We start from the raw sequence: 16,703 nt of genomic DNA, 5'->3' as shown, positions 1-16,703 counted from the left end.
AATGATATGCCTGTCTTTGTCTGCCCCAACTGTCAGCGAACATTTCGTGCGCAGATTGGACTATTCAGCCATCTGCGCATTCACAGACAGATTCATGAGCATCCCCCCCACCACCACCACCCTTCCCCCATCCCCCAGCTGGATGACAACGATGGCCATAATCGATTTCGATGGACACACCCCCCAACCACCACCACCATTGTTATTGTCTCTGAAATCTACGTGTGGCAAGTGCAGCATACTACAGTGACTACCACCATCACCAATATTACTTGGACATTTGTCACGATTATGATAGAACGAAATGAATAGATTTATGCGTGCATAAGAAATAGAAAGAAAAAAGGAAAGAGCAAAACAAAACACGATGAAATGAGAAAGCAAGAAAAGAACAGCGACAATAACTGATACAGTAAATAAGACATAACTGACCCCTTTGTTACTGTCTACAGTAATTCAAAGATCAGAGTTATTTACTGTTGGAAGGGGTGAAGATGTTTATCAGACTTGATTTGAAAATAGGAAGAGAACTGTCCGTTTGTATGTGCAAAGGAAGGGAGTTCCACAGGGATGCACCCGAAAATGCAAAACTAGTTTGGAACAAATCAATTCGGGTACGTGGCAAAATTTATTTGTTAGAGCCGTATCGGCATGAGGCTCGTGTAAGCAGGTGTTTGAGATATTGTGGTGCTAAGGTATTGTTGAATTCTAGCTGGTTTTGAAGTGGAAGGATATTAAATCTGGCTTGCCTTTTTAACGTTGACAGTGAGTGATCTGATAGAATTAATCTGGCTGCTCTCTTGTAGAGAGAATTTAGTTTCTTAAGATGAACATCTGCAGCACAGTTCCAGACAACAGACGCATAGTTGACGTGAGAAAGACAGTGAGCGTGGAAGAACATTTTGCGAGCTTCACTGTTTATGTAAGGTTTGAGCTGATTGAGTAAGAACAGACTGCGTGCCAACCTTTTACAGACAGAATCAATGTGCGAGAGAGAGAGAGAGAGTGTGTGTGTGTGTGTGTGTGAGAGAGAGAGAGAGAGAGAGAGAGAGAGAGAGAGAGAGAGAGAGAGAAGATTTAACGGACTGATAACGGGAGAAGGTGATTTTTATGCAAATTGGCCTGCCTTCAATCCATAGGTCTTTGCAAAACAATTACAGTATTTTTCGTGGAATCAATTTCCAGTTTAATTACAATCTCACCAGACTGCACTCCAGTCTGATGTTATACAGACACGCGCACTCACAAACGGACGCACAAACGTACATACAAACGCACACACACACACACAAACACACACACACACACACACACACACACACACACACACACACATGGAAAGAGTGAGAGATAGGAGGGGGAGGTAACCGTTGGAAAATTACAGTTCCATGTCAAAGTAAAGCAGATGGGATAATTAAGCAGATCGCCAGCTGTGAATTGAGGACGTGTTTTAGGGAGTTTGTGTGGGTGGTGGGGGTGGGGTGGGGGAGGGGTGGGGGAGAGGTAGGGGTGGCTGAGAACTGAATAAAAGTTGAGGATGTCTGATGGTCCACGTCTGCTTCCATCTGGACACCTGGCTGCCTGGCTCTGTTAGCGGAAAGGTCTGAACTCTCTGTCTCTGTCTCTCTCTGTCTGTCTCGCTGTCTGTCTATGTCTGTGTCTGTCTGTCTGTCTCTGTCTGTCTCTGTCTCTGTCTGTCTCTGTCTGTCTATGTCTATCTGTCTGTCTCTGTCTGTCTCTGTCTATGTCTGTCTCTGTCTGTCTATGTCTATCTGTCTGTCTCTGTCTCTGTCTCTCACGCCAACTATCGTTCAGTTCTAACCCCCAAGGGGTGAGAAGTAAGGATGGTTGTTAAGTATCAGTATCAGCATCGGTAGCTCAAGGAGGCGTCACTGCGTTCGGACAAATCCATATACGCTACACCACATCTGCCAAGCAGATGCCTGACCAGCAGCGTAACACAACGCGCTTTGTCAGGCCTTGAGAAAAACAAAAACAAAAATAAAATAAATGAAATAAAATAAATAAATAAATTAATAAATTAAATTAAATAAATAAGAAAATAAAATGAATAAAAAACAAAACAAACAAACAAAAAAATAAAATAAACAAATAAATAAATAAATGAATAAAATGAAAAAGAATTAAGTAAATAAATAAATAATTAATTAATTGATAGATACATAAAAGAGAACTACTACTAATAATGATAATATCTATAAGGCGCAAAAACTTGATGAAGTCAAGTGTAAGCTCTCAAAAAAACCAAAAAAAACAACAAAAAACAAAAAAAACAAAAAATATATATATATATATAATAAAATAAATAAATTAAATAATAATAATAATAATAATAATAATAAATAAATACATAAATAGAATGAAATGAAATAAATAAAAAAGGCAACAATGATGATGAATAAGCAAATAAATGTAAAACATGCAGACACACATTCACACATACACATACACATGCATAACAGATATGCAACAAACATGCAGTTTCACAGATATGGAAGCACAATCAAATACACATAAACGTACATGAGCCCCAATACACACACACACACACACACACACACGCACACACATTACCCTGCACCTCTCACTCCCCTCCTCCACACACTCATTTTTAGGTTGTTAAGTTCACAGTTGTTGCAATTGCTTTCAGGTGCTAAAAACTAAACAGCACAATTTTCTTCTTTGATTGCAGGTGCTAAAAATAGAACGTAACCGTTGTTTTTTGTGTGGTTCAATTCCACATAAAATTATTGTTAAAACATTTAAATTCGCTTTCAGTTTCAATGAGGCGTCAGAGCTTGACGACTGCTCCGTGTGCTGGAATCCACACCTCCTTTCAGGAAAACAGACAGAAAAAGGAATGTAGAAGGTGCTTGGCATGCACTGTCCCAATGCACTGGTCAGGCCTTGATACAAAAAGGTTGCCACTGACGTTTTGTTTCAGAGATTATTGTTGGTTTCCATAATCTCTCTTGTATAAAAGCCAAACAGGTTGTTCGTGTTTCATGGTTACTCCTTTAAAGAAAAAAAAGTGTTTGTTTTTTTCAAACGAAGAACACTTGGCTTAAAAGCAGATATACCTTCATGGACATGGAAACACTGACATACGAGAATTTCACAAACAAGGCCTTCAGAAAAACGAAAAATGTCCGATAAACAGGGAAGGAATCCAATGAAATGAGTACCATTTATTCACATTCTCAGTTTCGAGCGGGAAATAGTGTTATCCAAAAGACAGCTTTGTGTCATAAACAAAGGTGACATTCAGAACTAGGGACCAACGACAACTGGACACGACTGTCCACTCAGAACCATGACAACTGGACACGACTGTCCACTCAGAACCATGACAACTGGACACGACTGTCCACTCAGAACCATGACAACTGGACACGACAGTCCACTCAGAACCATGACAACTGGACACGACAGTCCACTCAGAACCAGACACAGGTAGCAGTGGCACCAACCCAGGAACAAGGCTGACGTGGCTAAACTGCTGAAGACATGTACAAGAGTGTTCGTTGTCTGGCGATTGACATCAAGTGCTGGAAACATGAAACAGTCAGTTTCCACACGGGAAAGGCCGTCAACTTCAAGGCTGTTGAGGAGTTCAGTCCCTTAGTTTCCCCAGGAGGACAGTCATCCTGAAGTCTGTTGAGGAATTCAGTCCGTTAGTTTCCAGTGAACACAGAAAGACCATGAGCCTGAAGTCTGTTGAGGAATTCAGTCCATTAGTTTCTTCAGGAGAAAGATCATCAGCCTGAAGTCTGTTGAGGAATTCAGTCCGTTAGTTTCTTCAGGAGAAAGATCATCAGCCTGAAGTCTGTTGAGAAATTCAGTCCGTTAGTTTCTTCAGGAGAAAGATCATCAGCCTGAATTCTGTTGAGGAATTCAGTCCGTTAGTTTCTTCAGGAGAAAGACCACCAGCCTGAAGTCTGTTGAGAAATTCAGTCCGTTAGTTTCTTCAGGAGAAAGATCATCAGCCTGAGGTCTGTTGAGAAATTCAGTCAATTAGTTTCTTCAGGAGAATGATCATCAGCCTGAAGTCTGTTGAGAAATTCAGTCCGTTAGTTTCTTCAGGAGAAAGATCATCGGTCTCACGGTTGGTGAGGAATTCAGTTTCCTCGGGAGGAAGGCTGTAACGCCTGTCTGTAAACATGGTAACAGCCTGGACACAGGCACCGCCACAACCTTCACCACCACCACCACCACAACACCTATCACCACAAACACCCCTATACCCACCACCACAACCACCGCGACAAGTACAACAGCAAGAACAGGTTTTGATGTCGTCCGTTTCCAGACACAACAATATGGACAATTTTTATGTCGTCCATTTTCACACCACAGCAACTTTTAGTGTGGTCCATTTCCACACCACCACAACAACTTTTAGTGTGGTCCATCTCTACACCACAGCAACAACTTTTAGTGTGGTCCATTTCCACACCAACACCACAACTTTTAGTGTGGTCCATTTCCACACCACAACAACTTTTAGGTCCATTTTCACACCACAAGAACAACTTTAATGTGGTCCATTTCCACACCACAAAAAGAACAACTTTCAATGGAATCGATTTCCACACCACACCACCTTGTATTGTGATCCATTTCACACCACAACGACAACAATAAGAACAACTTTTGATGTCGTCCATTTTCACAAAACAACAGCAAGAACAACTTTCGATGTGATCGATTTCCCCATCACAACAACAAGAACAACTTTCCATGTGATAGATTTCCACACCACAACAACAAGAACAACTTTCCATGTGATCGATTTGCACATCACAACAACAAGAACAACTTTCCATGTGATCGATTTGCACATCACAACATCTTTTAATGTAGTCAGTTTAGTGCGGTCACTTTCCACACAACTGAACAAATGTTACTGTGGTCAATTTCCACACCACAACATGAACAACTTTTACTGTGGTCAATTTCCACACAACAACTGAACAACTTTTACTGTGGTCAATTTCCACACAACAACTGAACAACTTTTACTGTGGTCAATTTCCACACAACAACTACTGAACAACTTTTACTGTGGTCAATTTCCATACAACTGAACAACTTTTACTGTGGTCAATTTCCCCACAACATCTGTACAACTTTTACTGTGGTTCATTTCCACTCCACAACGACAGTAATAATAACAACTTGTGGGGTGATTCGCTTGGACAATTAGATGATGGGGAAGGATGTCCGAACTGTTCTGCCTAGTAATATACCTTCTGAAAATGTAGCTGATAAGTTTATTGATTATTTCACTACTAAAACAGATATATTTAGAAGCAGGTTTGATTCTCCTACTAATTTTGGCGAATCTGATACTTTTGATGGAACACAATTCAATACATTCCAGACAGTTACCAAGGAACAGGTAAAAAATGTCATTCTCAAGATGCCAAAGAAATCATGCAGTCTCGATCCTATCCCACATTCTATATTTTACCAATGTTCAGAAGAATTACTACTTACTACAACAAATATGAATATATCCTTGACTTTAGGTGTTGTTCCACAGTCCTTCAAGCATGCCTTGGTGTGTCCCCTTTTGAAGAAAGCTAGACTTGATCCCGAAAAGCTGAAAAACTATAGACGAGTATCAAACCTCCCATTTCTGTCTAAAGTTTTAGAGCGTATTGTGCTTGGCCAGCTTATCAAACATCTTGAGATCCACAGTGTCCTGGAGCCATTTCAGTCAGCGTACATAAAGGGACACAGCAAGGAAACGGCCTTATTACGTGTGGTCAATGACCTGTTGCTAGCATCTGATGCAGGCAAGGTATCCGTTCTGTTACTGCTGAACCTTTCTGCAGCATTTGACACGATAGACCATGACATTATGCTCAGAAGGTTGTGTGCTGTGTTCGGACTCAATGGTACTGTTCTGAAATGGTTTCATTCCTACTTATCAGGTCGCACACACTCTGTCCTTGTAAATGGAAACCAGTCTGTTCCGTCTGTGCTCAGATATGGGGTACCACAAGGTTCCTTCCTGGGGCCAGTACTCTTTACAATGTACACACAACGTCTAAGTTTGGTCATCCAACAGTCTGTACCTCATAATCATCTGTTTGCTGACGATTCTCAACTGCATGATTCTATTATTCCCTCTGAAATTCCATGTTTAACTTCTAAATTTAAAACTGGTATAGAAAATGAAGCAAAGTGGATGAAATAAAACAAACTAAAAATGAATGATGATAAAACAGAACTCATATTGACTGGTAATAAAAAAAAAAAAAGCTCAAGCAGATGAATACAACATCTATCATTTGTTTTGGCATAGAAATTTCTTTCTCTAGTTCTGTCCGCAATCTTGGTTTTTACCTGGATTCATCCCTCGCGATGGAAACTCATGTGAACCACCTGTGTAAAGGTCTTTACTTTCAGCTTCGTAAGATTTGTAAAATCCGCCCCTTCCTCTATGTTGATGCTGCTAACAAACTTGCTGTTGCCTGCATTTTATCCCGCCTAGATTATTGCAATTTTCTCTTAGCTGGCCTTCCCAATGATAAACTCTACAAGCTTAAAAAAAAATACAGAATAGTGCAGTTCGACTTGTCCTTAAAAGTCGAGGACAGAGAGTGCTACTGCTCTCCTGTCCTATCTACCTTTAAAGCAAATCTTAAAACTTATCTCTTAAAAAAATACTTGTCATAACTCAAATAGTGCTGTTGTCCCAGGATCATGGATATGTGAGTGTGTGTGATGGGTGAGTAGAGAGAATGGGGATGGGTAGTTGGATAGTGGTGGTGTGGTTCGAAAGGGATAATGATTTTTACCCCTTTTACCTTTTCTATCCAAAACTTTAATTTACTTTTTTTTTTTTTTTTAACAAAATCTATGGCATGCAGATCACAATTATGCTCCTTTTTACATGTATGTATTTTAAGTGAAAATTGCTGTTATCTCAGCCGTTTAATCATGTGCGTGTGTGCGTGTGCGTGTGCGTGTGCGTGTGTGTGTGTGTGTGTGTGTGTGTGTGTTTGTGTCAGTGTTGGAGTGTAACAGTTGTAGTATTGAGAGTGTGTCACTGTGAGTTTTATGCATTGTGTTTTTATAATGTTAATGATTCTGTTCTATGTTTCTACCACTTTTTATATGCTTTCTTGTTTCAGTTTAGGTACTGGATTGTAAAGCGCTCAGAGCTTGCTTATGCTTGTATTATAGCGCTATATGAAAATAAAATATCATTATTGATATTATTATTATTATTATTCACTTACACACCACGAGCACCAGATCAACTTGTGATGCACTCATTTACACACCACCACCACCACCACCACCACCAGATCAACTTGCGATGCACTCATTTACACACCACCACCACCACCAATAGGTCAACTTGTGATGCACTCATTTACACACCACCACCACCACCACCACCAGATCAACTTGTGATGCACTCATTTACACACCACCACCACCACCAATAGGTCAACTTGTGATGCACTCATTTACACACCACCACCACCACCAATAGATCAACTTGTGATGCACTCATTTACACACCACCACCACCACCAATAGATCAACTTGTGATGCACTCATTTACACAACACGATAACAGCACCAACCAGAACAAGAGGGCGGGGGAATGGAGACGTGGAGATGGAGATAGGAACAGGCGAAGAGGTGGAGATAGGATCAGGCGAAGAGGTGGAGATAGGAACAGGCGAAGAGGTGAAAGAGAAAAACAAGAACAACAACTACAAAGCAGCAACAACATGGATGTCAGTAATGACGACGATGGTGTTTATGATGCTGATGATGACTACGATACTCGTGATAATGTTGATAGATGGTGTTTATGATGCTGATGATGACTACGATACTCGTGATAATGTTGATAGATGGTGATTATGATGCTGATGATGACTACGATACTCGTGATAATGTTGATAGATGGTGATTATGATGCTGATGATGACTACGATACTCGTGATAATGTTGATAGATGGTGATTATGATGCTGATGATGACTACCATACTCGTCATAATGTTGACAGATGGTGTTTATGATGCTGATGATGACTACGATACTCGTGATAATGTTGATAGATGGTGTTTATGATGCTGATGATGACTACCATACTCGTGATAATGTTGATAGATGGTGTTTATGATGCTGATGATGACTACCATACTCGTGATAATGTTGACAGATGGTGTTTATGATGCTGATGATGACTACCATACTCGTGATAATGTTGACAGATGGTGTTTATGATGCTGATGATGACTACGATACTCGTGATAATGTTGATAGATGGTGATTATGATGCTGATGATGACTACGATACTCGTGATAATGTTGATAGATGGTGTTTATGATGCTGATGATGACTACGATACTCGTGATAATGTTGACAGATGGTGTTTATGATGCTGATGATGACTACCATACTCGTGATAATGTTGATAGATGGTGTTTATGATGCTGATGATGACTACGATACTCGTGATAATGTTGATAGATGGTGTTTATGATGCTGATGATGACTACGATACTCGTGATAATGTTGACAGATGGTGTTTATGATGCTGATGATGACTACCATACTCGTGATAATGTTGACAGATGGTGTTTATGATGCTGATGATGACTACGATACTCGTGATAATGTTGACAGATGGTGATTATGATGCTGATGATGACTACGATACTCGTGATAATGTTGACAGATGGTGATTATGATGCTGATGATGACTACCATACTCGTGATAATGTTGACAGATGGTGATTATGATGCTGATGATGACTACGATACTCGTGATAATGTTGACAGATGGTGTTTATGATGCTGATGATGACTACGATACTCGTGATAATGTTGATAGATGGTGATTATGATGCTGATGATGACTACCATACTCGTCATAATGTTGACAGATGGTGTTTATGATGCTGATGATGACTACGATACTCGTGATAATGTTGATAGATGGTGATTATGATGCTGATGATGACTACCATACTCGTGATAATGTTGATAGATGGTGTTTATGATGCTGATGATGACTACCATACTCGTGATAATGTTGATAGATGGTGTTTATGATGCTGATGATGACTACCATACTCGTGATAATGTTGACAGATGGTGATTATGATGCTGATGATGACTACCATACTCGTGATAATGTTGACAGATGGTGATTATGATGCTGATGATGACTACCATACTCGTGATAATGTTGACAGATGATGATTATGATGCTGATGATGACTACCATACTCGTGATAATGTTGATAGATGGTGTTTATGATGCTGATGATGACTACCATACTCGTGATAATGTTGACAGATGGTGATTATGATGCTGATGATGACTACCATACTCGTGATAATGTTGATAGATGGTGTTTATGATGCTGATGATGACTACCATACTCGTGATAATGTTGACAGATGGTGTTTATGATGCTGATGATGACTACCATACTCGTGATAGCTGATGTTGACTACGATACTCGTGATAATGTTGACAGATGGTGTTTATGATGCTCATGATGACTACGATACTCGTGATAATGTTGACAGATGGTGATTATGATGCTGATGATGACTACCATACTCGTCATAATGTTGACAGATGGTGATTATGATGCTGATGATGACTACCATACTCGTCATAATGTTGACAGATGGTGTTTATGATGCTGATGATGACTACCATACTCGTCATAATGTTGACAGATGGTGTTTATGATGCTGATGATGACTACGATACTCGTGATAATGTTGATAGATGGTGATTATGATGCTGATGATGACTACGATACTCGTGATAATGTTGATAGATGGTGTTTATGATGCTGATGATGACTACCATACTCGTGATAATGTTGACAGATGGTGATTATGATGCTGATGATGACTATGATACTCGTGATAATGTTGACAGATGCTGCAGCCGAATTCATGTTTAAAGTTTCAGTTTGCCAGGTTTATCAAAACCACCAAACATTTTGCACTGTTCAGTCCATCAAGATGTTGCTGCTGAAGGTGACGGTGATGACGATGATAACGGTGATGATGATGATAACGGTGATGGCGATGAAAGGGACGACAGGGAGACAGATGAAAGAGGTCCCTGGTCTGAAGGCTAGGTTCCTGTCGGTGGGGCTGGCAGGGGTGTGGGCCGTGGACACTGACTTCAAGGTGTACTACAGGAACAACACGCATGGCACCACTGGGAGAAGGGGCACTGACTGGGTATTTGTGTCAGGCAAGTGACTCCTCTGTGTGTGTGTGTGCGTGTGTGTGTGTGTGTGTGTGTGTGTGTAGGTGTGTGTGTCTGTGTCATTCTTTAGTTTAGCATCTTTAAACTTTAGTGTGTGTGTATGTGTGTGTTGTGTTGTGTTGTGTTGTGTGTGTGTGTGTGTGTGTGTGTGTGTGTGTGTGTGTGTGTGTGCCACTGTTAATCACTTTGTTGCTGTGCGCTGGGGTGTGTATAGTCCTTTTGTGGAGTCTCAGGTGTTGCTGGAGGTTGTTGTGGGCTGCTGCACAAAGGAGTCATCTACTTCAGAGCATTAATGCTGAAAGGACAACAAATGTTTACATGATGACTCATGTAAATGACGTACTTCATGGTTATGACGTAGTGGTTCGTCCTCTGTTGGTCCCCACCGGCACCCAGCTCTCACTTATGGTTCCTAGAAGCTGCTAGCATGCGGCAGCACCCAACCCCTGGGCAACGGCTTTGACAGGCTGGCTAAACTAGGTGAGGGTAGCCAATGGGTCTCAAACCCTTGGTGAGTTAGGGCTTGTCTACCCCAGCGGACCATCATGGTTCAACAAAGAGGAAGGCGGCTGCAGCAGAGCACTGTGGAGTGCTGAGGGCAGGATGAGGCATATAGGACATCCTGGTCATCCACTGCATCCGTTTCCATCTCCAGTCGTCTTGACCCTCGTCTTGCTACTGGATACAGATGGTCTCGGATAAGAGAGTGAGGTCGACGGTGCGCAACTCCTCACTATAAACAAAGTCATCGCGCAAGTCATCAGTCATCCTTCATCCCATACCATCATTTTCCCCAAGCCCTGTGGTGACAGGCGAGTGACGAAGCGACAGGTGTGGGTACACTGGCAGTCGTAGCCGCGGACCTGCACACAGGCGGCTTAGGCCATAGGGTCGTTTTTCACCGACTGGAGCAGCGGTGGAGATCGGCAGCCCCCTGAGCGACTGAGCAGCCCTCTTCAAGACAGCACTGCTCACCTCCATGGCATATGGAAGGGGCTAGAAAAGGTGCCCCAAACATTGCCTGCTCCACACCACCCTAGTCAGCATACCGCGGCTGACGGGAACCCTACTCAAGTGGTTGACACACAAAGGAAAGAAAGAAGAAAACAAGGAGCACCCCACTGACCAATGCCACATGGAACGTGCGTACGCTTCTGGACAGAGGCGACCCAGACAGACCACACAGACGCACTGCACTCATTGCGAGTGAACTAGCAAGATACAACATCAACATCGCTGCCTTCAGTGAGACCAGACTGGCAGAAGAAGGCGAACTGTGTGAGCGAGGCGCAGGCTACACCTTCTTTTGGAGTGGCTGTGAACCTGAAGAGAGACGTCAGGCTGGAGTTGGCTTTGCAGTGAAGACAACCCTCGTTGGCAAGCTGGCTGCCCCCCCGAAAGGAGTGAACGATCGCCTGATGACGATGAAACTCCCTCTATGCAACGGGAAGAAGTTTACCACCATTGTCAGCGCCTACGCGCCCACCATGACCAACCCGGATGAGATCAAGGACAAGTTCTATGAGGACCTGAACGCTGTCATCACCACTGTTCCCAACGCAGACAAGCTAATCATTCTTGGTGACTTTAACGCGAGAGTTGGCTGTGACAGCACCTCCTGGGAAGGCGTGATCGGGAAGCATGGGGTTGGCAACTGTAACAGCAATGGTCAACTACTTCTCCAGACATAAGCCGAGCATGACCTTCTTATCACAAACACCGTCTTCTGCCTCCCTACCCGTAACAGGACGTCATGGATGCATCTTCGCTCTGGGCATTGGCATCTCATCGACTTTGTCATCGTCAGGAAGAGGGACAGGCAAGACCTACGAGTCACGAGGGCCATGTGTGGTGCCGAGTGCTGGACAGACCACCGCCTTATCGTCTCCAAGCTCAACCTCCGCATCCAACCCAAGAGACGGCCTCAGGGCATGAAAACACCCAAACGTCTAAATGTCAACAAGCTGGAGCTAGGCAACATCAAGCAGGGCTTTGCTGACACCCTGGAGGAACGCCTTGAGTCCACTGTGCTGGACAACCAGAATGTGGAGGCAGCATGGGGCGCACTGCATGAGACGGTGTACAACACTGCCATGGAGTGCCTAGGGCCTTCTGCCAGGAAGCACAAAGACTGGTTTGATGAGAACTGCACTGAAATCAAGCAGCTGCTGGTAGACAAACGCCAAGCCTACAGAGCCCACATTGAAGATCCCAAGTCACAGTCAAAGAAAGACATACTGAAGAGCGCACGCAGCACCATCCAGCTGAAGCTGCGGCAGATGCAGGATTCCTGGTTGAGCAACAAAGCTGATGAGATCCAGGGCTTTGCAGACAGGAACGACATGAAGAACTTCTATAACGGCCTGAAAGAAGTCTACGGTCCCACCACCTCCGGATCTGCTCCACTCAGTGCTGATGGTTCTACCCTGATCACTGACAAGGACGGGATCCTTGAGAGATGGGCTAAACACTTTGACAACCACCCTTCCACCATCAATGATGAAGCCATCGACTGACTCCACCAGGTGTCAGTCAGTCAGTCGTTGGATGCCATTCCAACTTTGGGGGAGACCCAGAAAGCTATCCGTCTGCTATCCAGTGGCAAAGCCCCTGGCTCAGACTCCATTCTAGCTGAGGTCTACAAAGAAGGTTGGCATGGCGCTGACTGAGAAGCTTTGTCAGCTGTTTCCAGCTCATCTGGCAGTATGAGGCAGTTCCACAGGACTTCAAACACGCTTCCATCATACACCTGTACAAGCGCAAAGGAAATCGTCAGGCCTGTGACAACCATCGTGAAATATCCTTGCTGTCTGTCGCAGGCAAGACTCTGGCCAGAGTGCTACTCAACTGTCTCACAGCGCACCTTGAGCAAGGTCTCCTACCAGAGAGCCAGTGTGGCTTCCGGAAAGAACGCAGGACTATCACATTGGTGTGTGCTGCCAGGCAGCTCCAGGAGAAGTGTCAGGAACAGAATGCCGACCTTTACTCCACCTATGTCAATCTGACCAAGGCCTTCGATACTGTTAGCAGAGATGGCCTTTGGAGAATCATGGCGAAGTACGGATGTCCCAGAAAGTTCATCACCATCATACGGCAACTACACGATGGGATGCTGGCCCGAGTCCAAGACAACGGAGAGACTTCAGAACCATTCCCTGTCTCCAACGGAGTCAAGCAAGGGTGTGTTCTTGCCCCCACCCTGTTCAGTCTCATGTTTACAGCCACGCTGACAGATGCCTTCAGAGACGCTGACGTAGGCATTGGCATCAGGTACCACACAGATGGTTCACTCTTCAACCTCAGGAGGCTTCAAGCAAAAACCAAGGTGAGGACAGACACCGTCAACGACTTCCTGTTTGCTGATGACTGCGCTCTCAATGCTGCCTCCGATGCTGACATGCAACATAGCGTCGACAAGTTCTCTGCTGCCTGTGACAACTTTGGCCTCACAATCAGCACAAAGAAGACTGAGGTGATGCACCAGCCAGCTCCAGGAAAGCCTTACGTTGAACCAAACATCTTCATCAACGGGCAATGACTGAATGCGGTGGACAAGTTCACATACCTGGGCAGTACACTCTCTCGCACAGTTGTCATCGACGACGAGGTGAATGCCAGACTTGCCAAAGCCACCGCTGCCTTCAACAGACTCCATAAGAACGTTTGGAACAGGAGAGGCATCACCCTGGAGAAGAAGCTCAAAGTATACAAGGCCATAGTTCTCACTACACTGCTCTATGGATGTGAATCATGGACGGTCTACAAACGCCACGCCAAAAAGCTGAACCACTTCCACACCACCAGCCTCAGAAAACTTCTCGGCATAAAGTGGCAAGAGAAGATCCCTGACACAGAGGTGCTCACTCGTGCAAACTTGCTCAGCATCTACACCATCTTGATGCAGGCCCAGCTGCGCTGGGCAGGCCATGTAGTTCGCATGCCAGACCACCGGCTCCCCAAGAAACTGCTGTATGGCGAACTCCAACATGGCAAGCGCTCCCATGGAGGCCAAAAGAAGCGCTTCAAAGACACTCTTAAAGCTTCTCTGAAGGCCTTCAACATCAGCCATGACACATGGGAGCTGAATGCAATGGACAGACCAAAGTGGCGTTCAGCTGTCCACAAAGGCGCCAAATCCTGTGAGGCCAACAGAATCGCTGCAGCAGAGCAACACAGACAGGCCAGAAAAAGCAGTGCCAGCAAGTCCCCTGTCCAAACTGCGTCAAAACTTTCCAGGCGCGGATTGGCCTGACCAGTCATCTGCGCACCCACAGAGCCCAACCCACCCACCCCCCAAAAAACTGCTACAACTCTCTACTAGCTAGTGTTCTTGATAAGAAACTGCTACAACTCTCTACCAGCTGGTGTTCTTGATAAGAAACTGCTACAACTCTCTACCAGCTGGTGTTCTTGATAACAAACTGCTACAACTCTCTACTAGCTGGTGTTCTTGATAACAAACTGCTACAAATCTCTACTAGCTGATGTCCTTGATAACAAACTGCTACAACTCTCTACTAGCTGGTGTCCTTGATAACAAACCGCTACACCTCTCTACCAGCTGGTGTCCTTGATAACAGACTGAATACACTTCAACGCATTTCGAATCAAACAGCCCGACACGTGCTCCGTAAAGTCATCAACGAGAATACTAGATCTTTGCTCAGAACATTTCAGTGACTTCCTGTCAGAGGAAGAATTCAATACAAACTTGCCTGTCTCTGCTTTCAATGCCTTTAGCACAACAGTATGCCACCGTGTCTTCTCTATCTATTCCATCCAACAGAATCGCTGCAGCAGCGCAACACAGACAGGCCAGAAAAAGCAGTGCCAGCAAGTCCCTGACAGCCGCCACCATCCCCTGTCCAAACTGCGTCAAAACTTTCCAGGCGCGGATTGGCCTGACCAGTCATCTGCGCACCCACAGAGCCCAACCCACCCACCCCCAAAAAACTGCTACAACTCTCTACTAGCTGTTGTTCTTGATAACAAACTGCTACAACTCTCTACCAGCTGGTGTTCTTGATAAGAAACTGCTACAACTCTCTACCAGCTGGTGTTCTTGATAACAAACTGCTACACCTCTCTACTAGCTGATGTCCTTGATAACAAACTGCTACAACTCTCTACTAGCTGGTGTTCTTGATAAGAAACTGCTACAACTCTCTACCAGCTGGTGTTCTTGATAACAAACTGCTACACCTCTCTACTAGCTGATGTCCTTGATAACAAACTGCTACAAATCTCTACTAGCTGATGTCCTTGATAACAAACTGCTACAACTCTCTACTAGCTGGTGTCCTTGATAATAAACTGCTACAACTCTCTACCAGCTGGTGTCCTTGATAACAGACTGAATACACTTCAACGCATTTCGAATCAAACAGCCCGACACGTGCTCCGTAAAGTCATCAACGAGAATACTAGATCTTTGCTCAGAACATTTCAGTGACTTCCTGTCAGAGGAAGAATTCAATACAAATTTGCCTGTCTCTGCTTTCAATGCCTTCAGCACAACAGTATGCCACCGTGTCTTCTCCCTCTATTCCATCCTTCTGGGTTGCTGCGCTCAGTTGACACCTCGCAGCTGACAGTTCTTCGGTTCTCTCTTGAGACATCTGGCAAAAAAAAAAGAAAAAAAAATCCCTCTGATGGTTCGCCGTTCAGCAAATCTTTAGGGATGCAGCCTTCATCTATTCGGCGAACATGACCTGGCCAGCAAAGACGGCGTTGACTCAGAAGGGCGAAGACAGTTGGCAAGCCTGCACGTTCAAGCACTTCAGTGTTTGGGATATTGTCCTGTCATTGGATTCCAAGAATGCGTCTGAGGCATTGGAGATGTAAACTGTTTAGTCTCTTCTCTTCAGCCCATGTTTCACTCGAGCAGAGTAGGGTACTTGGAACACAAGCTCTGTACACCTGCATCTTAGTGTTCAAGTTTTTGTTTGACCACAACCTCTTGTGAAGTTTGGACATGACCCCGGTGGCCTCCGCAATTTTTGAGTTGATCTCTGGCTTGAGAGAGAGATTCGAAGTTACTGTCGACCCCAGATACTGACACCGGTCAACTCAGTTCAGCTCGTGCCTCCCGATGTGGATTGTTGGAGGAGAGTTAGTGCTCTGTCCCATCACTTCCGTTTCCTTCAGGCTGATGGTGAGGCCAAGTTCGTTGCATGCGCGCACAAGGTGGTCTATGAGTCTGAAGGGCCTCCTCTGTGTGTGTCACCAGTGCAGCGTCACCAGCGAAGAGAGCCTCTCTGGTGGTGACATGCCTGACTTTGGTCTTGGCTCTGAGTCTGGCCAGGCTGAAGAGTTTTCCGTCACATCTTGTGTGCAGGTAAACTCCATCTTCGTTGTTTGCGAATGTATATGACAGAAGCATAGAGAAAGATATGCCAGAAAGT

General features: G+C 44.2%; 1 protein-coding gene across 1 annotated transcript in view; it reads left to right on the top strand.

The window, feature by feature from the left end:
- Window positions 1-1,560: 1,560 nt before the first annotated feature.
- Window positions 1,561-16,703, top strand: part of LOC143286620 (perivitellin-2 31 kDa subunit-like) — a 37,623-nt gene continuing 22,480 nt past the window's right edge. Inside the window, exons 1-2 of the mRNA XM_076594262.1 lie at window positions 1,561-1,601; window positions 10,038-10,284. Of these exons, the coding sequence (XP_076450377.1) occupies window positions 10,047-10,284 (238 nt within the window). The 5' untranslated portion in view covers window positions 1,561-1,601; window positions 10,038-10,046. The remainder of the gene's footprint in view (window positions 1,602-10,037; window positions 10,285-16,703) is intronic.

Source organism: Babylonia areolata, chromosome 10 (genome assembly GCF_041734735.1).
Source record: "Babylonia areolata isolate BAREFJ2019XMU chromosome 10, ASM4173473v1, whole genome shotgun sequence".
NCBI classification, from domain to species: Eukaryota; Metazoa; Mollusca; class Gastropoda; order Neogastropoda; family Buccinidae; genus Babylonia; species Babylonia areolata.
Note: the sequence above shows the minus strand (reverse complement) of the source record. Positions and strands in the feature narration are given on the sequence as shown.